General features: G+C 45.5%; 1 protein-coding gene across 1 annotated transcript; it reads right to left on the reverse strand.

The window, feature by feature from the left end:
• Positions 1-19,705: 19,705 nt before the first annotated feature.
• On the reverse strand, positions 19,706-21,172 carry CCR75_002940 (uncharacterized protein; the record flags this gene model as incomplete). Its single annotated transcript, XM_067961037.1, has 2 exons — positions 19,706-20,714; positions 20,787-21,172. The coding sequence occupies 2 exons, from the start codon at positions 21,170-21,172 to the stop codon at positions 20,048-20,050; spliced, it is 1,053 nt and encodes a 350-aa protein (XP_067823617.1). The 3' UTR covers positions 19,706-20,047.
• Positions 21,173-24,842: the final 3,670 nt, after the last annotated feature.

Consider the following 24,842-nt stretch of genomic DNA (forward strand, 5'->3'; position numbering starts at 1 on the left):
TGTATTCATCGAAAGTGTTGCATTTTATGCATATGCGTTTATATGGGATCAAATTACAAGAATAACACGAAGAAGTTGAGTGTGGAAAATATCGTGTGTTGTGGCTCAGTCGGGTAAGGCATGGCGGTGCGACCCACTGGTCACCGGTTCGATATCCGGTAACGATAAAAAGTAAAACCTTCGGGAACTGGTGTTTGGGGTTCACCAGCACTGTACCGCCAGACAGTGACGTCCCCCATTTTATGGTAGTCCACATATCTGGGAAAGGGGGCGCAGCAAACGATAGGAAATTATTAACGGTAGGATAAAGTTAACGGTAGGATAAAGCTAACGGTAGGATAAAGTTAAACTCAAAATATAACTTACTTTCCGGTTTGCAATCTCGACCGTAAGCCCATCTTCAAGCTCATAGCGTTAACGTAAATCAACAGGTTATGAGCCCAAGCAACGACTCCGGTTTCAAGATTGAGCCTTTTGACGGCTCAAACTACGTGCTATGGAGCTACAAGATGAAGATGTACCTCATGTCCAAGGGGTTGTGGGGAGCTGTCTCCGGTGTAGACGCTCCGACTGCAGTAAAGGAGCAGCAAGCGCACGCTGCGATCGCGCTGAATCTGAGTGACGCGCAGTTGATGCACATTATCGACGCGACGACGGCGAGAGAGGCTTGGGGAAGGCTGGCGAAATTTCATCGCACACAAGACATGGCGAATCGACTTTGGCTTAAGGAGAAGTTTGCGTCGTTTAAGTATACAGCTTCAAGTATCAGTGGTCACGTGACAGAGCTTGAAGATCTAGTGATGAAGATGAATAGCGCTAACTGTGGGCCAAGTGAAGAGGACGTATGTGCGGTGATGCTGAGGAGTCTACCTGCAAGCTACGAGAGCTTAGTGCAGGCGTTTCGCATGTCGGTGTCAAGTTTTGATTTCAGCGACCTCGTGAGCAAGTTGATTGCTGAGGAAGTGCGCCACAAGGACACGGCACGTGTAGAAGAAGCAACGGCTCTTTACACAAGTAAGAGAAACGGCAAGCAGCACCTCAAGAAGCAGCACGAACGGCGTGCTAAGAAACCTCCAGGAGCATGTTTTAACTGTGGCAAGGTTGGCCACTATGCTAGGGATTGCCGTTCAAGTCGTGGACCAAGAGAAACACGAGAAGGAGGACACGAACACTCCAACGTCGCATTTAATGCAAGCGAAGGGTCCGTCAGTGACTGCTGGGTTATGGACAGTGGCGCATCTGCACACATGTGCAAGGACCGAGAAACTTTTGTGGAGTATGAGGAAGTGTGCCAGGCGCGCAGTGTATCAAGCGCGAAGAGTAATGTGAAGCTCAAGGTCATCGGTCACGGAACGGTGAAGCTGCGCGTTTGGACCGGACATGATTGGATCGACGCTCGCCTCGAAAACACTCTCCATGTCGAAGATCTGTCAAAGAATTTATTCTCGCTTACGGCTGCATCAGCGCGAGGAATGACAGTTGAGATCACGCGCAACGAGTGCGTCGTGAGGCGGGGCGGGACACCAGTTGCCACTGGAAGGAAGCAGGGCTTCCTGATGTACCTCAATGTTGAGTCTGGTGCGGAGTGTCACGTAGCCGCGTACGAGAGCGAGCTATGGCACAGAAGACTGGGTCACGCATCGTACGGGACAATTAATGATATGATCAAGGACGGAAGCATCAAAGGCGCGGAAATGAAGACCGACGTCGTGTGTGACGTATGCGCAACGTCAAAGCAAGTACGCAAGTCATTCAAGTCAAGCGAAGAAGACAAAGGACTCAGGGAGAGTGCACGTTTTGACGGTATCGTATGCTCCGACGTGCTTGGACCAATCACTCCAGCTTCAAGATCCGGCTTTAAGTACATTGTGAGCTTTATCATGATGAAGAGCCGGTACGTGACGGTTTATCCGTTGCGAAAGAAGAGTGAAGTCATGAGCGCGTTCGCAAGGTTTTATCGGGAGATCAAGATAGCATCTGGGACTAAGATCAAGATAATTCGAAGTGACAACGGTGGCGAGTACCGGAACACGGCAATGAACATCTTCTGCAAAGAAAAGTTCATCAAGCAAGAGTACACAGTACCATACAATCCTGAGCAGAACGGCATGGCAGAGCGCATGAATCGAACTCTGGTAGAGATGACGCGCTGCATGCTTAAGGACAGCGGTCTCGACAAGTCTTACTGGTGCGAAGCGTTAATGACAGCAGCAGACATTCGGAACGTGGTTCCAAACTCGTCGAACAAGAAGTCAAGTCCGTACGAGATGTTGTTTAAGCGAAAGCCGCGCATCGATCACATGCGCGTGTTTGGTTCGCAATGCTACGCGCATGTTACAAAGGAGAAACGAAAGAAGCTGGACGATTCGGGCGTGAAGTGTTATTTTCTTGGCTATGCAAAGGATCACAAGGCATATCGACTACTTAACGCGGATGACGGCTCTATCATAATTTCAAGAAGCGTGACATTTGCCGAGCATTCCATTTCGAAGGCAATGAAGAAAAGGGAAGACGATCGAATTATCAACATCATTGATGATGATGAAAATTTGGAGACGTCGACACTTAACGACAATGGTGTGGAGGTTCCAGCAAATGATGAAAGGCTTCGGACTCCGCCACTTCGAGCTTGCCGTGATCCGATTCGTAGTAGTCAAAACGAGTCCAGTGTTCAAGGTCAGGTTCCCACTCGAGCATCAAGCACGCCCGGAAGAGACGGCGAAGAAGAGTGGATGATGCGACCAGTTCGAAAGAAGCGCGGTGTAGTGCGCTATGAACAAGAGTTTCCAAACTTACGTCGCGGTCACTTTAACTTGGACGATTTTGAAGGTGAAGACTCGTTTTATTGCTTTGTTGCAGATTGTGATGGAGAACAAGCTTCAAGCTACGAAGAAGTATTGAAGAGTACGAACAAGGAGCGATGGCTGGAAGCGATGAAGAGTGAGATGCAGTCACTCACCGAACACAGCACATGGACGTTAGTGGACATGCCACCGAACAAGAAGGCTGTTGGTTGCAAGTGGGTATTTCGGATCAAGCGCGATCCAAGTGGAAATATTGTCAAGTTCAAGGCACGATTAGTTGCAAAAGGATTTACGCAGCGACCTGGGATCGACTTCGTCGAGACTTTTGCGCCAGTGGCTCGGAAAGAGTCAATCAATACGGTGTTAGCTATTGCAGCAGCTGAAGACTTGGAGGCAGAAAATGTTGACGTTGATACCGCATTCTTGTATGGAGAAGTTGATGAGGAGATCTACATGGACCAACCCGACGGCTTTGAAGATCAACAAAATCCGATGAAGAAGTGTTTGCTGCAGAAAGCGCTGTATGGAACCAAGCAAGCGGCGCGGCAGTGGAACAGCAAACTGAATCAGCATTTGGAGAACCAAGGATTCAAAAGCACTTCAGCAGATCCGTGTGTGTTTATTCGAGTGTCAAGCGGCGAATACAGCATTATTGAAATCTACGTGGACGACCTAATGCTGTTCGGAAAATCTAAGGAGCACATTGCGGACATTAAGAGTGCGCTTAAGCAAGAGTTCAGCATCAAAGAGCTTGGGGATCTCAAGTACTGCTTAGGAATCGAGATTTACCGCAAGCGCGATGAACACTTAATCAAGATGAACCAGAAGGCATACATCAGGCGACTCTCGGAAAAGTATGGAATTGAGAATTGCAAGGACGTGCACACACCAGCGGACAACAACTCGAAACTGGTGAAGATGCCTGAAGAGGAAGCGTTTGTACCGAGATTTCCGTATCGCGAACTGGTGGGTGCATTAATGTACATAGCGACTTGTACACGACCAGACATCGCGCATGCGGTTGGCGAAGTTGCCAAGTTCTGTGAGCGCTACGGGAAGTCACACTGGGTAGCAGCCAAGCGAATTCTCAAGTACTTGAAGACGACTAAAGATATTGGCATTGTGTTTAGCGGCGTTAACAAGGGAGAGCTTATTGGATTTGCAGACGCAAACTGGGCAGGCGACTTAGACACGCGGCGTTCAACGACAGGATACGTATTCTTTCTGAACGGCGGCACGATCTCATGGAATTCCAAGCGACAGCCAACCGTTGCGACATCAAGCACGGAAGCAGAGTACATGAGTCTGTATAGCGCAACTCAAGAGGCAGTCTGGCTTCGAAATTTGATAAAGGACTTGGAGTACAAGACGGATACGGCGACGACGATTTTTCAAGACAATCAAGGATGTATTGCGCTTGCCAGAAATCCTGTCTACCATTCGCGCACGAAGCACATCGACATTAAGTTTCATTTCTTGCGAGAGAAGGTGGCAAGTGAGGTGATTGCGCTGGTGTACAAGCCGACGGAAGAAATGATCGCGGACGGATTGACCAAGGAGCTTCCAAGAGACAAGCATACCAAGTTTATCATGGGACTCGGCATGGCAGCATAAGGGCATCACTTCGAGTGCACATCAAGGGAGAGTGTTGAAGATTGATGTATTCATCGAAAGTGTTGCACTTTATGCATATGCGTTTATATGGGATCAAATTACAAGAATAACACGAAGAAGTTGAGTGTGGAAAATATCGTGTGTTGTGGCTCAGTCGGGTAAGGCATGGCGGTGCGACCCACTGGTCACCGGTTCGATATCCGGTAACGATAAAAAGTAAAACCTTCGGGAACTGGTGTTTGGGGTTTACCAGCACTGTACCGCCAGACAGTGACGTCCCCCATTTTATGGTAGTCCACATATCTGGGAAAGGGGGCGCAGCAAACGATAGGAAATTATTAACGGTAGGATAAAGTTAACGGTAGGATAAAGCTAACGGTAGGATAAAGTTAAACTCAAAATATAACTTCATTTCCGGTTTGCAATCTCGACCGTAAGCCCATCTTCAAGCTCATAGCGTTAACGTAAATCAACAGGAAACTCTTCCAAAAAACATGTAGTGACGAGTTTTGGGCAGTAATAAATTACTGCCGAGGTATATCGGCCCGTTTCGTGGACTACACCGCCAAGACAAGGCGTACACGATCGAGCTGCCTCGTAGGATGCGTGCGGATCCTACGTTTTATGTTGTGCGTCGTCGCCCGTACCATCAGTTCATGTTTCTTGCGGTTCTGAACTAAACGGCACGTACTAAGGGATCCGCCAAAGCCTGATGGCTACGAGCCAAAGACCGATGGTCTCAAGACAAAGCATAACAGTCTCTAGACAGAGTCTGGTTCTCCTGATCTAGACGCCCATCCTTTCCTCAAAGGATGAGATCTTTTGACGAGCTACCACCAGCTCGTTTTGAAGAACTGATGTGTCCTTTCGTTCACAAGTTGATCAACCGCACCTTGCTCACAGTTTTGCAAAAAAAATGTTCACAAAAAACACCGTCGACCGTCGTCGCTAACTTGCGACGACCGGATCGCTCGTGATCAACGTCCTCCCATAAATACCGGAGGACATGATCCAAATCACGGTGATGACTCGGATTCGGCGATTAAGGCGAACCCGATCTTTCCTCCTCCTCCCCGTCATTTGACGGATTCGTGTGGCAAGAAACGTTTTCTTGTTGAACGTTTCCTGGCCCATCGTGGGGTAAAGGAGGTTTGAAAGAGTTGCATCGTTCGATGGCGAGGAGATCCACCCTCGCATGATAGCTGAAAACCTCGTTCCCAACTGATGATGGATGCCCCGGTCTCATTCGACAATACGACGAGCCCTATCCTCTTCCTCAGAAGATCCATCAGAAAACGAGCGCGGAAAGCGTTCGTAAGAAGGTTGGAGGTTCTCAATCTCTTCACGCATCTCACAAGAGATGCATGTCGGTCTTTAAGGGAGTATGCCTCCTTAGAGGCATGACCTGCACCCTTAAAGCAGCAGGGACATGGGTTATTCCATGTGAGGCAAGGTAACCCTGCTTCTCTGGACAAACGGTGCACCGACTACGGTCTGTTTTGAAACGGTAACGGAAAGCATCCAGTTTGTTAAGTCAGACCTCACGGCCTATGTTTTCTACATTCTATACAAATGCTTTCCAAGCTTGGAACGAAGGTTGGATATCCTTTGCCCGTTTTAAATAGTACCGCCGAACCCGAAAGAAGGCATCACGAAGAATCCCGTTTCATCCTCACCAGGCTTGTGAGGCCTGGATGAGTCGAATAGCGGAATATGATATCGATCGTTGGTCATATTAGACCAACCGATAAGCTTATCCTTAGATAGCAACCAAGGCCTCTATTCAGGAGCGAACCGCAACGTATTGCGGTCCCTCTCCTGTTGGCTCATGTTAACGTTAACCCCTAACATGGTCCTTGAAGCGATCCTTAAAATCACTCCTTTCCAGGTGATGCAACCTAGCAACACCAGTAGCACTCTTCCCTTCGCGACCACTTAGTTCCTGGTGACGCATACTAACGTCACCAGAGCGATCATCGCCCACAGAGTCACCATCAGATGACTCCCCACCAAAGAGTTCCAACGAGTCGAACAACCTCGTCATTACCTCTCTGGTTGTCACGTTAGAACTCAAAGGTTTAAAAGACTCGGCCCCGGGTGATCCGGCGGTCTTTACAGTAGACACTGAGTCGGGCGATGCCGGTGACTTGGGCCAGTCACCTACAACTGGCGTAGCAGGTGACTTGTCATCGTCACCTGCAATGTCATCAACAGAAGATATGTTCCAGTCACCTCCAATGGGAGTAGGAGGTGACGTATTCCCCGCAGAAGACGCATTAGCGTCTACTGAAACATTTGCATTACCAGCAGCAGCTTAGTTCCGTGCAGCTAACACTTTTGCGGCCTCACGGGCCACGCGCACAGACTTATTGGTCGCCATATTGATTTTGGTTAAAATCAATTAATGAAAATAAATCGGTATTTTGATTAAAACCAATGATGCAAAAATTTCAGGGAAAGACATAATAGTATTTCCTATCACTCTACATCAGTCATTATAGTGACTGTTGGTTAAGGGGGGGCAACGGGGTGTCCCGATACATAAGTATTATTTCCTATAAGAGGAAAAATCCATATTATTTCCTATGAGAGGAACAATCTATATTATTTCCTATGAGAGAAAATAAATAAAGAAGTACAAAATTATCATCGTTATTGATAGTTCCAATGTTACCAAATTTGGTAGTATCGATGCAATAACACAGTAGCTCTATTGATTGGTTCATTTAAGTCTAAATCAACCCGCCGAACGTTATGAGACAGGATTGTGCGGTGCGCAAGGAGGCGCCATACTTAGTTAGTTATCAATAGAATAAGTTCAGTAATAGATCGATGAACGTTTCGTAGGAAACTAAATATATTGATACAGTTTTACTTTTCTCTTCTCTAAAGCCTTAGTCTTGACTTTGAAGCTAAAGACCCTTAGCTTCATAAGAATTCTTTCTCCGTACCTTTGTGTACGTGAAGTTTCAAGGCACCTAACCTACACTGTAACCAGTGTAAGGATAACTATTACTGATTTGAGCTAGTAAAAGGTGGTGCCCGTCACAGGTGGTGCTAGTATGCATCGATTTCTAGGATCGTTCCGAGAGTAATATCTTGACGCTAAAACGAATTAACAAGAGAGGGACCGCAACACTTTGTGGTTTGCTCCCGAAAAGAAGCCCTGGTCACATTCTAAGGGCAACTTAACTGGTTGGTCTGGTATGACCAACGATCGATATCAAATTACGTTATTTTATTCATCCAGGCTTCATAAGCCTGGTGAGGACGAGACGGAATTCTTCATCGAAGACTTTTTCCGGCTTTGATGGTACACAAGCAAGCGGGCAAAGGATGTCACTGCTTTGTTCCAAGCTTGAGAAACTTTTGTACAGAATCTGCAAAGCGTATGCCGCGAGGCCAGGTTTGACAAACTGGATGTCTCCGTGACCGCTTCGAAAAACGGACCGTAGTCGGTGCACGCTGTATAAGTTTGCACCGTTTGTCCTGAGAGGCAGGGTTACCTTGCCTCACATGGGATATCCATGTCCCAGGGTTCAGGTCATACCCCTAAGAAGGCATACTTCCTTAAAGACCCTCATTGAAGGACGTGCATCTCTTGTGAGATGCATGAAGGGAATGAACCCCCCCCCCCCAATCCTTTCACGAGCGCGGGAGGCGCTCGTTCTCTGATGGACTCTCAGGTTAACCTACTAAAACACGTAGTGACGAAGGTAGGCAGTAATATATTACTTCCCAGGTATATCGACCCTTTTTTGTGTACTACATCGCCAAGGCAATGCGTACACGATCGAGCTGCCTCGTAGTATGCGTAGGCATCCTACTCTTTACGTCTGGCGTATCCATCCTTATCCTCAGTACGAGGCTTTTTCCGATTCCGGATTACACCGGAACGGTCTAGGGCATCCGCCAAAGCCTGATGGTTCCGACTATAGCCTTATTGTCTCGTAACAAAGTCTAATTATTTTGAATCAGACGATCCACTCATTCCTCTAAGAAAGAGATCTTCTGACGAGCTGTCACCAGCTCGTTTTAAAGGGACTGATGTGTGTGTTTTTAGTTCGCCAATTGATCAGTCGCAGCCTGCGCACAATTTCTCAATTGGCCACGAGAAATATTATCAACCGTCACCGCTAACTCGCGGCGACAGGATCGCTCGTGATCAATATTCTATGTAGGACGTTCGGGGTCTCGTTTCACAGTACTATGAGACCCATCCTCATCAACATAGGCAATAGGAATAGGTCATTAACATCAATGAAAGTGTGTTTGCTCTTCCATTGTAGTCAGAGTTCCGTTTCTGTCGGTCCACCGCATCAGCGATGGAATCCTGTACGAAACGGACCACTGCTTCTCTAGCCAACAGGAAACCACCTGCTGACTCAATTTTATTTTTCTTTTCAGTGCGACCGGCTCGCACTGCCGAGATATCAATCTCTTCATTATTGAGAGTATTATTGTTATAATTTATAAGAAAAATATTGATGCTGAGTCTTTCAGCATCGTTGTCAAAGTCAGTAATAACTTGTTATTACTGAGTTTGTCCACTTTAATGTTGATTAAATCAACATTGGTATCCTTCGCATAGACCTTAGTGCTAATGCGTGATGAGCAAGAGCTAGAAGGTCCTTTGCTGGAGCGTGTCCCCCCTTCTTCAGTAAGAGTCACTACCAAATGAGGTAGATTTCCGTAAGTGGCGTAAGCTATTCATGAAAAATAGTGTATGCTTTGTAAAAGCTTGCACTGAACTGTTGATGGCAAATTATACCATCGGCAAGAGCTCGGCTCAACTCGTAAGAGAGTGATCGTACCCGCAAAGTAACTCTTCGATAATACCGTTTGCCCGCTCCGTCTGACCATCTGTTTCAGGATGATTAGAAGTTGACATTTTTAACTGTGTTCCAAGCGATTTGAACACAGTTTGCCGAAATTTCGTTGTGGATCAAGGGTCTCGATGTGATACCAGTTCGCGGGGTAACCCATGGAGTCGAAATATTGTATAAAAAAGACACGAGCAAAGCCTTTGATTGTGATCGACTCCGGGACTGCAGCAAGATGTACCATTTTGCCGAAGCGAACAAAAAAATCAAAAATACCATTTTTCTTATGTTCGTCGTCGGGAAATCCGTAGACGAAGTCCATGTATACCGACTGCCATCACTCTGCCGGAACAGGCATAGGTTGTGACGCACGTATTTACTTGCGGACGAATTCATACTGGCGTGGCCAGTAGAAATCGCGGCTTATCGTGAGACAAGTTTTCTAACGTCTACGATGTCCGCTTATTGGTGCATCGCGGAACTCATACATGATGCGTAAACGCATAACATTATGGGTGGGGATTACGAGACGAGGTGTGTCGCCAGCAATGGCTTTTAAAAGCAGTAGCCCATTGCGTGTTGTGTTTCGATCTGTTGAAAATCTATGCAATTTCGATAATCCTTTTATGGATTGTTGAAATGGATTTCTAAGGTAATTTATAAACCTTTTAAGAGCCTTATCTTCTTGATAAGCTTACCCAACGTCGTCGAGTAGTGTTAACGACTAAACACTTGTTGTTGCAACAGTGGTCTTATGCTCCCTATTGATTTGCGCAGCCGGCTCAAAATCGGGCCGGCGGAAAGGGCATCAGCGACGACTTGATATCGTCCTGGTTATAATCCACGGAGAAGTTACACTCCGCAAAGAAAGACAACCATTTCGGCATTCTTAATGAGAGGTGTGGACTATTTACGGCCGTGCATAAAGACGCATGGTTCGTATATACAATGAATGTTTATCGCCCAAGACATTGACCGTAAACTTAGCTAGTGCGTATTTTATGGCAAGGTGTTCCTTGTCATGCACTGGATAGTTGCGTTTAGCTGGTTGAAGCTGATGCGATTGATAACAGATGACGCGCTCTGCGCCGTCTGTGTCAAATTGCATTAGCGCACAGCCGATTGCAAAATTGCTGGCGTCACAGACCACATGAAAAGGTCGGTGGTCTGCAATCGCCATCATTGGCGATTTCATTAAGCTTTTCTTAATACCCTCAAAGGAACGCTGACGATCAGCATTCTATGACCACTTTACATGTTTCCTCAACAGAGAAGAAAGATGTACCATAATCCCGTGAGTTCTTATGCAGATACGCCACTAAGCCGAGGAACTTTCCAAGTCGCTTTACATCGACTGGCACAGGCCAATCGTTAATCGCCTTGATCTTTTCTGGATCCGGGCGTACACCGTGTTAACCCACTATGCACCCAAGAAGTGATATTTCGCTTGCAACAAATAAAAACGGCTTGGGATTTGTATACAACTTATGCTTACGTATGAGTAAAAGAACCTTTCGGACGGTACGATGACTTAAACGTCCGACTTTCCGTGCATGGCTCTGCTATGAACGAAGACGTCATCAAAATAACTCGATGCGAAATCCCGCACCGATCCTAACAGATTGGTTATACAGCTGTTAAATGTCATAGTGGCATTACTAAGTCCCTGTGGCATAACTAGCCACTCACATAGCAATCCGCTTGGGATGCTTTCTGCTGTGAACGGAATATCCTGTTCTCGCAAAGGATCGGATAGACGTATCCATCAGATCCATTGACGAAAAGATAGTAGTCTTTGACAACCATCAATAATTACATTTTTTCTAGGTATCGACGTTTGAGCCGGTACCGTTGCAGTGTTCAATTTTTTTAATGCATGCACAATCTGCCACCCTCCTGTTACTTTCGCACACAGAAAGTCGGAGAGCTATGTGGGAAAGCTGATTCCCTTACATAATCCGTTGCTAAGCGATCAACCGAGGACTTGTCGCTAGCGAATACTTGTTCACGAGGCAGTGACCACTGCTTCATGACACAGTATGTCAAACCTGGCATCAGGTCGGTTCCGTGTCGAGTGCCTTTATCCTTCAGCAACTCGCACGGTTACGAGTCAGGGAACGCATCATTGAATTCGATCAAATTTCTTGCAAAGGATTTTTTTTAGACAACACCCAGAATTAAGACCTAAGACGTTGATTCCGTGTCATCTAATCGAGGACACTTCCGTCCATCATGAACTGTTTATATCCGTTCGTTCTTAGGTAATACTATTGCCCGACCGAATATCGGCCACGTAGTTGTCATCTGTGGCAAGTACGCAGATCTGCTTACTTTGCCACTACGCAGATCACGCAACAACAGTTTCGGCTCAGCGTTGGCAACTGAGTTATCTCCGAAGTTAAATTGGAGACGCTATCAGATCAAGTGTATAAGCGCCTGCACCTGATTTGTTGCTTTTAAAGTCTCAGTTTCCTCTTAGAACTTATTTGTAAAGGTACCTAGGAAGCTTTATACATTTCTGGGGACTTATTTCCACAGAAATTATTTACGGAGTATCCTCCCCAACTGCCTTTAGCTGTGGTTGCTCTACCATAGCGAGATCCTCTACGATCGACTCTAAAGTCGATCTAGGCTTTTTGCACTGTCTCTTATAGTTGGGCGTCTTAAACTTTCTTGAATGTTGCTTTCTAAGCAAGCATCCTTGTTTCGTACCACTCAACTTGTTCAAGTGGTCGAACTTCAACGCTGCATGTGCTTTTGCACAGCCGTCGGGATCTAACTCCACAATGTGCTATGTATTCACACTGAGTTCTTGTGCAGTCATGCTAAGGATCGACCCACAAGTGAGGCCGTCTCGTTCACTCGTAGGACATCTACACGCTTGTGCACGCTCCAAGACGTTCACAGTTGGGCATCTGATGAACAAGAGACAGGCATCGTCACGGCTTGATGCTGCCGATTTATACATGCCTCGTCCTTTCTGAACCATGGTAATCCAAGGATGACATCAAAATTGTCATCGAAATCCAGTACGATAAAATTATCATCGTACGTTTTTGCCCTTTCACGTGTATTGGATATCAACTACACGTTTCTTTGCTGTTACAGATGCGCCCATTGCTAGGCGCACTGTCATCCTTGTTAGAGGGATATCGCGCTCACTAAATTTGAGTCTGCGATCCTCTAGTGATTTGCGTCTAAAGAAACTATTCGACTCCCCACAATCGACTAGGTACTTGCGTGGCAACTTATTTGAACTTTTATTTTTAGGGTGATGAGGTTTGCCTCATCCCCTGGGGCAGTTACACAATGTTTCTGTGTGAGGAGCAACTTTCGTCAAAAGGCCTGCAGATTCTTTTGACGTTGCTGGATCACGAGGGCGCTCCGCCCCTACTGACCCCGACCGTTTTTTTGACGATCCGCCTCACCGTTGCGATTTCACAACGGCGTCGGATCCGCGTCCTCCGCTGTTCCTAGCGAGAGGTCGGTCTTTTCGCTCAGTGCTTTGAGGCGCTGGCCGTAGGGCACTACACTAATAGGCGTAGTGGCCCGTCCTTTGACAACGAGTACATTTTTGTAGTCGTTTGTAACTTGAAGGGCGTGGTTTTCCGCTCCCTATATACGAGAGAGTCATGGTTTCTGGAGCTTTGTTTTTCTTGTCGCCTCGAAGGATGATATGCACCCGAGTAGACGAAAGCCTTTTTCAGGCTAAAATTCTCTTGTACCGCTATAGAGATCGCTTGGTCGAGCGACGCTAATTTTTGCTGGAGCAGGTGGGTGTTAACAGGGCCGTCTGCAACACCTTTAATAAACACAGTTACCTGTGTTTGTTCATCAATTGAGTGACTAACGATACAACTGACCAGGTATCGTGTATGTTAGGCATAAGTATGAATGTCACGCTTGCCCTGCTTCAAATCGAGGAGCTCGGCTTGAGCCCTGAATTCGGCACGTGGTGGCTCAAGTGTTTGTTGGAGCCGGGTGAGATCTCATATGACCCAAAGACTAATGGGTAGTGAAGCTTGAGCCCCAAAGCCCAAAATTTGGCACGTCCGGCTTCGTGGACATGCCAAATTTCACTTTCTTCGCATAATTGCTAATACGGCGAGCTTCTATGGTGTTGTCTAATTCGACAAACTATCTAAAAAGGGAGTCGCCTTCGACTGCCTTAAACTTAGATATTTCGATCTTTTAGCTTTCGGGTCGACGCGGAAGCGTCGGCCCATTTGCAGCATTTACATGCTGCTGTCTCAATAGTCCCTATTGTTGAGTAACCTGTTCTCTCAACACCTCTGCGTGTTGACAGCGTTTCTGGTGAAGCAAGGCTACTTTCTCTCGGGCCGCGTCCAGTTCGTGTTGAATGAACTCGGCTATGGCCGCATGCTGTTCATATCTTCCCAGAGTGAACAGCATGGCGCCAACGACTGGCCCGCCTACGACTGAACGCATTCGTTCGATCGCTCTCCATGCAATGTAACTCAAGTGAGTAAACCCTTCAAGCGTGGCGTGATAGCCTTCTTGAGGGGTTGGAAAGCTCCCTCCTTCTTCATTTAACATGTCCATGTTGGATGGAAAGTGCGTACGTCGTTAAACGGAATACAATATAATACCAGGTGCAAAGGGACAGATCAGTAATAGTTAACGTTACACTGGATGCAGTGTATGTAGCGGAGCACTGGCGACTTGAACTGCTTCAGTACAAGTCCACTTCGCACTGCTTCAGTGCGAGTGATGCCTCACGTCTCTTCACCTATGCTAGTACGTGTAAAGAAAGACTCTATTTAAAACACTTGCTTTATAAAGGTGAAAAGTAAACTGTATCTATTATAACTAAGTTCTTCTGTTCTATCTAGATCAATTAGCGCATCAATGCCAACCCGATACATCTCTGTACCTGATTCAGAGCCGAAGGCTCGCCCTCTAGCTGTCAATGTGAAGACATTTGAGGAAAAAGAGGGAGAACACCTCCCTTTTTGGATTAAGCAGATGGAGGTGTCCATTAATTCTGCCTTGTTCTTAACAGAACGGCTATGGCCATTTTCAAACTCGGAGGTAGAGCGATGGAGTAGGCACTATCGTGCAGCGCTCTATAAAAGATGCTTTTCCTTCATGGGATTCGCTAAAACACCAAATGACTAGCATGTTTGCACCGCCTGATCAGGATTTACGCATGCGAGCACGGCTCTTAGCGACTTGGCAGGGTAAAGGAACTTTAAAGGACTTTGTCCGGGAGTTGAGAATTATCATTGCATCTATGCATCAAGACCCGGTGCAGGAAGCAATTCTCGCAATCATCTTTATGGGGAGTCTGAATGAGGGCGTTGCCAGGACGGAAATATTCCGATCTCGTCCTGCTACTTTCGAAGAGGCAGTTGCCATAGCGCTACGCGCTGAGTTGGACTTTAAGTCTGCTCGCGTTAGCACGCCTGTTTACCGAACAAGCTCTTCGAGCACATAAGTTCCGTCTAATAGACCGGAACCCATGGACCTAAGCCTCGTTGAGGAAGAAGAAGGGGCTCTTCAAGCTGTGGAACAGCATAAGACCATCTGTAGATGTTATATGCGCGGAAGCATGAAACATTTTGCTTACGGCCTGCCCCCTACTAAATTCGCGTAAAGCTCGAAAGAGCTCCAACTCCGACCTATACCAGAGATCTGGTACGGTGCGGGAAAACGTCGATACACAGTAGGTGCGTGGCGCCCTACTGGGGAAGACTTAGGCTCTGTTGAACCTCTAGGAGGTGAGAGTAGACATAACCTAGCCCCAATTAGGTCGGTGCTTAATGGCATGGGGCGAGAGTACAAGCCTGGCTTGCTAGTCGCTCAAGCGACTGTAAAGGGCTTTGATAAGCCATGGTCAATTTTAATTGACTCAGGAGCGTCTTGCAATTATGCTCGACGTCTTCCCATGAAGGAAGTCAACAATACGTCGAGGCGATTTGAGCGCATGAAGGTGATACAATCACTGTTCGATTAGCGTCTGGGACTCGTGTCAATGTCCCCAAAGGTTCCATTGAACTTAGGTATGAAGTTCCCGGACTTTGAGAGTATGGAACGCTGTCTCGTCCTTGATTTAAATTCGAGACATGATCTCATCCTTGGTATGGCCTGGCTTGAACGCCATGAGTCATTAATCGTTTCGTGGTCTAAGAGCTTAAGTGCCACGCGCAATGTTCCTAGCAAAGTTTTGGAGAGTCATTAACCCACCTTTGCTAGGCAACAACAGCGCTATTGGCGCAGATTCATTGACTGAGTCTGTCAGTGTTTTAGACATTGAAATGTCTGAGTTAATCAACTCCAATCTTGAAAACATTAATTATGAGCCTGACTTAGACGAAGGAAGTGAAACGGCACGTACTCCGTCGAGAGACACTCGTTGTAATAACGATTCACTGAATGCTGGAAGCATTGTTGGCCTAAGGCCGAGTCATCAAGGGTGTTTATCCCTGAGATACGTGGAGTGGCACGTCTAAGTCCACCGAGTGTGGTTGGCCGAGGTGGCACCATACTGAGTGTCAGTAGTGACACTATTGGCGGTTCGCCAGGACCTCAAGGATGCAAAATCCCTGAGATACGTGGATTGGCACGTCTAAGGCCACCGAGTGTGGTCGGCCGAGCTGGCACCAAACTAAGTGTCAATAGTGACGCTATTGGCGGTTCGCCAGGGCTTTTTGGGTCAAACCTTTCTAATGCACGTGAAGTGACAAGTAAACGTTCGCTGGATAAGGAAGTTGAATTACCTAACTCCTTGTCGGATGTCAAATTATCCACCATGTCTGGTATAGAACCAATTCAGGCTGTAAAATTCGGGACGTGAATGTCCCGGCCTCTAAGAGGCGTAATGTCTCTACTCCAAGACAGGAAAGACGCGAAGCGTTTATACCCTCACAAAGTGATACAAGTGAGCAATTACACACGCTTGTAACTGGTATAACCGGTAACATTGAGGGAAAAGTTAGCCTTGCGGCAATCCTTTAGTTACATGCTCTTTTAGAGTTAGACGAAATGTCTATCGATGAGTGCGGCTGAGCCTTAAAGGCTGGCGACTTATCTGAATTTGTGGTCATTCGAACTACGACTGAGTTAACTTCATCGTCACTTCTGGACGAAGTTGTCCTGGATGACACAAAAGCTGCACTAAGTGCGCGGAGTGGGTCATCGATCCTTAAATTTCCTACGGACCCATTTTATTTCTTGATTAAGGAATTCTAAGATGTGGTATGTACCAATCCACCATCTGTTTTACCACCGGATTGAGGTGTCTGTCACGAAATTGACTTGGTTAAGGGAACCAAATACTGTGCCACACGACAGTGCCCTTTACCAAGGGAACATTGTGACATTATTGACGATTTCTTCAGTACGAGGCACGAGGCTGGAATTGTACGAAAAGCAAATCTCCCCATTCGACCGACATTTTGTGTCAAAAAAGCCAATGGTAAACGGCGCGTTGTAGATGCCTATATAAGCTTAATGCTGCCACTACACCAGCACAAACCCCCATTTCTAGACAGGATGTTCTTCAGAACAATTGGGTGGGATGTACAATGTACAGTGCACTTGACGTAGCCGATAGTTATTACCAACTGCTCATGCGAGCTAGCGATATCCCGCTTACAGCGGTTAGCACCCCAAGCGGTATGCTATGGGAGTGGTTGGTTATGCCACAAGGGCTTTCCAACGCCCCGGCAATATTTAATCGTCTAGCGACGTAACTTTTCCGCCCTTATCGAGGTTGTGCACAGACTTATTTTTACGACATTTTTGTCCATAGTCGTGCGGAGCAGGGTCGGTCGGATATGGAAAACCATTTAGACCATCTGCGAACAGTGCTCGAGTGTATGCGCACAAATAAACTGTTAGCTAATGCATCAAAATGCATTTTTTGGCGCAGAAAGAAATTCCTTTTTAGGGTGCTTCATAGGGAAGCGAGGCCTTAGAGCGGATCTGCTAAGGTAAAAGTCATAGTAGATTGTCCGGTTCCTAAAAATATTTTTTTTTGGCGTAAGTGGTTGGGTCTCGAACTATCTACACAAATATAGCGAATATTACGCTGATATGGCTAGGCCATTATCTAATCTCTTTAAAAAGGATACAAAATGGTGCTGGACTAGTACGAAACATAATGCTATTCAAGCAGTTAAGGATACTCTTATCCATGCCCCGATTCTGGCACTGCCAAATCCAAATTAGCCTTTCAGTGTCGTCTGTGACGCTTCGTATGTTGCCATTGGCAGTACTCTGTTACAAAAAAACAGATGTTGATGGCCGTGAATGTGTATTGCGTTCGAGTCTAGACAGCTTAAAGCTGCGGAAAAGAACTATCCAGTCCATGATAAAGAGTAACTTTATGAAGTATGCTCCCGTCAAATTCAGAGTTCATATGCTAGGCTCTGAGCCGTTTGTGATATACACAGATCACGCGTATTACGCACTGCGACTAAGTCGCTCCATCTCTCACAGAGAATGGCCCGATGGCTATCTTTTTTCGCCAAATACAACTTTGAGGTGAAGTATAAGCCTGGCAAGTAGAATGCTTTGGCCGATGCGTTATCACGCAGGCCGGATTATGAGCTCTCTCATTTACCGACTATAATGTCGCCTATTACTGAATTAATCCATTCGGCTTACGCCAAGGATGAACAGTGTGTAGCTCTGTTACGAGCTCTAAAGAATTCCGAATCGGGTTTGAAGTTGTCCGCGCGTGTGCGTGCAAGGTTAAATTGATTTTCTATCGATAATGATCTTTGGCTTATTGCACGGACGCTGCAGATCCTCCGCGCGTCGTTGTTCCTCATGATGATAATTTGAAGTACCGAATCCTCTATGAGGCCCACGATACTATCCTTGGTGGTCATCTCGTTACAGAAAATATGTAAGCCAGATTTTGTGGTGGCCCAAACTTTATAATTGGGTCAGCAAATACGTTTGCACATGAGAAACTTGCCAACGGGGTAAGCCCTCGGCGCATGTTGCTGCGCCACTGGCAAGTCTGCCCGTACCCATAGGGTGTTGGGAGTCCTTTAGAATGGATTTTGTTTTCATTCTACCGACAGGTTCGGCTGCTAACTCCGGCATTGTGGTCTTTGTTGACCGATTGGGGAAAATGGCTCACTTAGCGGCTGTGCCGGATTCCATTGATGCTGAAGGTACAGCAAGGCTGTTCATTGATCGCGTGTTTCGACAACACGGTTTGCCAGTGGCAATTGTCTATGATTGGGACCCCCGTTTCACGGGTAATTCTGGAAATCAATTTTCCGATTGCTTGGCACCAGATTGGATTTGTCCACTGCGGTCCGCACCGATGGTCAAACTGAACGTGTCAATCGCGTCATTTAAGACGTTTTACGCAGTGTGTGTGCTCAGACACCAAAGCGCTGGAGCTCAATGCTCCCAGTGCTGGAGTTTGCGTTAAATAACGCTGTACATCCCCTCATCGTCGAGGAAAGTGCTAAGAGTCTGTGACTCACGCTTGATTGTCATGGGACAAAGAAAAAAAAAGCACAATCGAACGGTTAGCTGTTTAGGTTCCAATTTCAAAGAGGAAATGAAGCGAATGTTGTCACTCGGTGTCAACAGTCTGATGGGGGAAGGTGTAGTAGGGCACACATCGGTTGGAGACCGTTGTTATGGAACAATTGCTTTATGAGTAAAATACCCTTTTATCCTGTTCTAAAATATTTAAGTACTTAAATCCCATTTATCATGGGTAACAAATGTGGTCGCAGCCAGATATAAATTTGGCGGCCAAAATCTTTTTTTATATTAGCTAAGGTTAGGTTCTAATTTAAATAATTAAATAAAGTGCAGTTCCCCTTTTGATCTTGAAGCGTTTAGTGCCTTCCTACGGTTTGCGCATTGATCTGTAAGAGATAGAAGCCTTTCTAAGGTAAATACTCTTGGGCACTAGTTGCCACTTGCTTCTACAAACCCCTAATTCCCTTGAAATAGGATTCATTGAGCTTTTATAGCTTGTACGACTCCCTGAGCTGTTAAACCCATTAGTTCTGTAGAACGAAGATACTCTCTGAATCCAAAAGTCTTCCTCTGACTTTAGGAGCGAGGTAGCTCCGCTTCATAATATATTAATTAACAACCTTTAAGTGTTAGTTTCATGTAACGATACACCGCGTTACAGTGTAGGTTAGGTGCTTCGAAACTTCACGTACACAAAGGTACAGAGAAAGGTTTCTTATGAAGCAAAGGGTCTTTAGATTTAAAGGTCTAGACTAAGGCTTTGTAATAGAGAAACGCAAAATGTATTAATATATTTAGTTTCCTACGTAAGATCTTATATCTACTACTGAACTTATTAGGTTAATAACTAATTAAGTATGGCGCCTCTTTGTGCACCGATTGGCGTGGTTGATTTAGACTTTAATCAACCAATCAATAGAGCTAATGTCTCATTGCATCAATACTACTAAATTTGGTAATATTGGAACTATTTAAGTTAAAATCAATAAAAATAACATTTTTGTATTTCTTTATTTATTTCCTATCATAGGAAATAATATTCATTATTTCTCTTATTGGAAACAATACTTATGTAACGGGACCTCCGTTCCACCTTTAAGATTGGTCTGCAACTGGTCGTAAATTTATGCTTTGACATAAAGGTATATATCGCTTTGAACACTAATCGGATGCTCATAGTGGCAGCAAGTTTGCAAGCAGTTCGCAAAATTATGGATGTAATCACGACGTATACAGAAGTCTTTCGACAAGTCTCCAGATACTCACTTATAATTTTTACGTAGAAGTCAGTAAATTTATAGTACACCAGTCTTAACAATCAGCCAATCTTCACACCAGGGCATGCGTCCGAGGGTGAGGTATCACTTCTTTTTTCTTAATAGTCCGAAAGATCCACAGCACCACCCATACGCATGTTACCTGAAGAATATTAAGGTAACTAATACCAGCCGTGATTGATTCGCAGCCGATGCCGTTGGCGCATCGTAGCTCTTCAGACTCTTTTGCGGTGTGGCTGACTGCCATAAAAATTTGCGCAGCGACAACGGTTAGCGAAAGCATTTCTGTCACCAGCAGAATCTTGCGAATCTTAGCGGAATGACCTTTTTTCGGTTCGAGGCGTTTCGTCGTCCTGCTGTCTTCTTCGCTCATACCTTCCATGTCATATGAATGATTAATCACTCGATCTGACATCGTAGTAGACTCCCGGAGTTTACTGTCACGTTCATACGCGAGCAGGCGCGACAAAACTCGCAAACCATAAGTCAAGAAGACCGTGCTGATGATTGTCAGCATAATAGCGCTCCACATCAAGTGCAGATATGTTATACCTGCGCGATTAAATCCCTTGGACAAAAAGAGAGTTCCGTTGTATATAATATAAAAAGACCATACAATTGATATGGCAATGCCTTCCAAACAAGCGAGATACGGTGGTTTCCCACTCATTGCCGCGCCGCTACGAATTATAGCAACCCAATACCCGAGAGTCAAAATACTACATGCATCACGACACGAAACATTAGACAAGTTCAGTGGTGCCTTGTTTAAGCAAGCTGCTACATACTACACAGAGTAGAGCGCGGCAGTGAGCGAGTCAGATAAAAAACTTGTGATGGGGCGAGGAATAACGTGACCATAGCTTTTTGGATCAAAGCCGCTTGATAATATTGTCAGCGACGCGTAGCAGCAAAACAGAAAGTTGTACTGCTGTAGCTTGGACGCTTCATATTTAACTGAGCGAAAGTACATGATAGCGCTAGCGATCATCGTAATGCTGCCCAGAACAAAGTAGACAATCTGCACATGAAAATACGCATCCAGGTCATACGAGGATAACGTGCGCACACAGCCGTCGCCAGTGAAAGCGAGTCCGTAGTCGCATGTCGAGTCTGTAATAGCTCGCATTGCCGAGCTTGTTGCTTGCTGGAAAACCAGCGTAAATTGAGAAGTCATTGTCGTTGCAACGGAGTGAATAGCCCATCCAAATTATTTTTTTCTGGAGCTTTCAAGGTAACGAAGAGCTTAACAGCCGGTTTGATCTGCCAATTATGGTCATGTTGAGGGTCACACCTCGATTGACGGCTGATTGATAGTATGATAAAGTCAGCAGAAAGGAATTGCAACAGCTGTTTGTAAAAAAATGTGTCTGATATTAAAGTTCAAAAAGCGGGCGTCCCGCTACATAAATATTATTTCCTATAAGAGAAATAAGGAATATAATTTTCTACGAAAGGAAATAAATAAAGATGTACAAAATGATTATCTTCTATTAATTTTGACTCAATAGTTCCAATACTACCAAATTTGGTTATACTGACGCAATAAGACATTAGTTCTGTCACTTGTTAATTTAGTTTAAATCAACCCTCCAATTCTTCTCGTTTGGATCTTTGTGAGCGAGCTAATCGCTACAAGACACGATTGTGCGGTGAAGGCAGCCATAGTTAGTTATTAATAAATTAATGTCAAATCGCTACAGAAGAACTTGATATATTAATACATTAAGTTTCTCTATACTATAGCCTTAGTATCAACCTCCAGTAGCTAACTTCTTAGCTACTTGTAACCTTCCTCTGCACGTCAGTGATCCTTAAGTATTTGAGGCTCCTCACCTCAACTGTTATTAGTGCAGGTTGACTAGTACTGTCGTCAGTACTAGCAAAAGGTGCCCCTTTCAACCTGGTAGCACTTCGTAGTCCAACTATATCGTAAGTTCCATCCGAAATGGACATGTTGGATAACGAAGGATGGAGCTCTAAGCCCCTCCAGAAGGCTCCCACGCAATGCGTGAAACGTCCATCAACTTGAGTAACCTTGATTGGAAAGCAGTCAAACGTATGAGTTTAGTCGTAGGCGAGCTAGCGTTTGAGCCATGTTATTTGCTCTAAAGGCTCGCAGAGGTGTTGAGAGAACAGGGTGCTCACCATTAAAACAGTTGAGATAGCAGCATTTTCATGCAGCTAGTGTGCCGACGCTCCCGCGTCGAGCCGAAAGTTTAATGATCAAAAATCTTCAAGCTTAAGGCAGTCGAAGGCGACTCCCTTTTATGGTGGTTTGTCGAATAGGACGACACCATAGAAGCTCGCCGCATCAAGGATGATGCGACGTAAGTGAAATTTGGCATGTCCAACTTAGCCGGACGTGCCAAATTTTGGGCCTTAAGGCTCAAGCTTCTCAGCCCATTGGTTTTTGGTTGTGTTAGTTTCTTAAGACCCAGCTCAGGTAAACCTTTAAGCCACCACGTACCGAATTCAGGGTTCGAGCAGAGCCTTGAATTTGAAGCAGGGCAACGTGACCTTCACACTTATGCTTAACATACGGAATACCTTGTGAGTTGTATCGTGAGTCGTCCCACAAATAAAAAACAAACACAGGTAATGTGTTCTCTAATAGTCCTGTCAAGACCCACCGGTTCCGGATCGAACCAGAGTCGATTAAACAAGCGATCGGTGTCGTGGAACATGAGGACTTTAGCCTGAAAGAGGCTTTCGCTTAGTCCGATGCTTATCGTCCAAACGACAAGAAAACGGAGGTTTATAATCCATGGACATCTCGTATATGTAGAGCGAGAAACCCGCTCTTCAAGCTAAATTATTGCAAAATGCAATCGTTGTCAAAAGATGTGCCACTATGCAGTGCCTCACGCCCAGTGCCTTGAAACACTAAGTGAAACGATCGACCTCCCGCTAGGAATACCGAAGAACGCGGATCAGACGCCTTTACGAAATTGCAACGGCGAGGCGGATCGTCATTAAACGGTCGGGGTCAGTAGGTGCGGAGCGTCCTACTGATCCAGCAACGTAAAAAGAATTTGCGGGTCTTTGACGAAATTTGCTTTTCACACACAAACATTGTATGTTACTGCCCCAGGAGATGAGGTAGCCTTATCCCCTTAAAGATTGTAGAGGCAAAAAATGTCGTTAAAGTATTAGTCGATTGTGGGCGTCGACCAAATTCATTCGACGCCAATCGCCAAAAGATCCCAGACACAATTTTCATTGAGCGCGATATTCCTTTAACGAGGATTACAGTGCGCATGCCTCTGAAGCTCATAAAAAAACGTGTAGCTGGTATCCAACAAACATTAGAGGGTAAACAGTACGATGATGGAGTCATCATACTGGATTTGGAGGATAAATTTGATGTCATCATTGGATTACCATGGCTCAGAAAGTACGAGCCATGAATTCGTTGGCAGCATCAAGCCGTGATGATGCCTGTCTCTCGTTCATCAGATGGCCAACTGTGAACGTCTTGGAGCGTACACAAGCGTGTAGATGTCCTATGAGTGAGTGTGATGGCCTCACTTGTAGGTCGGTAAATTGCACGACTGCACAAGACCTCAGTGTGAAAAACCATCACTGAAACGGGGTGTATCGTTACATAAAATTAACAATTAAAGGCTGTTAATTAATATGCTATCTTAAAGGTAGATAACATGTGGAGGATGTTACTTTAAATAGTCATGTTCAAAAAATTTACCCATGAATAGATATAGGCCATTATATCTATTTATCCCGCAGACTAATCAACTGTAGATATAAACAAAAAAGAGAGACAGATAAGATAAGATAATATCTCAATGGCATGTTAAGTATTAATTTATAATTAAGTTAGAGTTAACCGATAGGAAGAAAAGATACTTAATTATATTGATACAGTTTCCATTTAACCCTCTTTAAGCTAGTTGCCTTAAAGAGAAGTCTTCCTCTGCACGTACTAGTGTACGTGAAATAACGTAAGGCACCACTCGCAACTGAAGTAGTGCGAAGTGGACTTGTACTGAAGCAGTACAAGTCGTAGTGCCCCATTTTACCTGGTAGCACTTAGAAGTCCATCCGTAGACCACATTTCTTTCATCTACATGGACATGTTAGATGATAGTGGGAATACGCATCACGTTTCGCTTGAAAGCTTCTCCTTTCTAAGTGACATGGAAAAGAGTGCGGTCGAACGAATGAGTTCGACCGTAGGAAACGATGTCATCTTGGCAACGCTGTCCAATTTGGACAGGGATGCCCTCCATTCAGCCATCGCCAAGTTCATACAACATGAACTTGATGTGATGAAGGAGAAGGTAGCCTTGCTGAATCAGCAAGGCTCTCAACAGGCAGAACTGTTGAGGTTACAACAGGTACAGACCCCTGTACCTGGAATAACGCAAACGCGTCGTCCCGAAACCCTAAAGATTGACATCTCAAAATATAGGGGAGTCGAAGAAGACTCCCTCTTGAGATGGTTTGTCGAGTTGGAAGATGCCATAAGGGCACGTCACATCGTTGACGAGCAAATGCAAGTCGTATTTGCTCAGTCGAATTTGGCAGATCGTGCCAAAACTTGGGCACTAGGCCTTAGTTGCACAACCCATACGTCTTTGGGCCGCTAAAGGCTTTTAAAACCCGGCTCAAACAGACGTTTGAACCACCAAGGGCTGAGTTCAGAGCTCGCTCAGAGCTTCTTAAAACTCAAGCAAGGCAAGCGTGATGTTCACGCATATGCCCAGCACACACGACTCTTAGCGAGTTGTATAACAAATAAATCAGTCCATGAACACACGTTGATTACGGTGTTCATGCAAGGTCTTACGGATGGTCCCGTAAAGACCCACCTGTTACGCTTTGAA

Source organism: Bremia lactucae (genome assembly GCF_004359215.1).
Source record: "Bremia lactucae strain SF5 chromosome Unknown BlacSF5_NotPlaced_9_SHOA01000002.1_551695bp, whole genome shotgun sequence".
Classification (NCBI taxonomy): Eukaryota; Oomycota; class Peronosporomycetes; order Peronosporales; family Peronosporaceae; genus Bremia; species Bremia lactucae.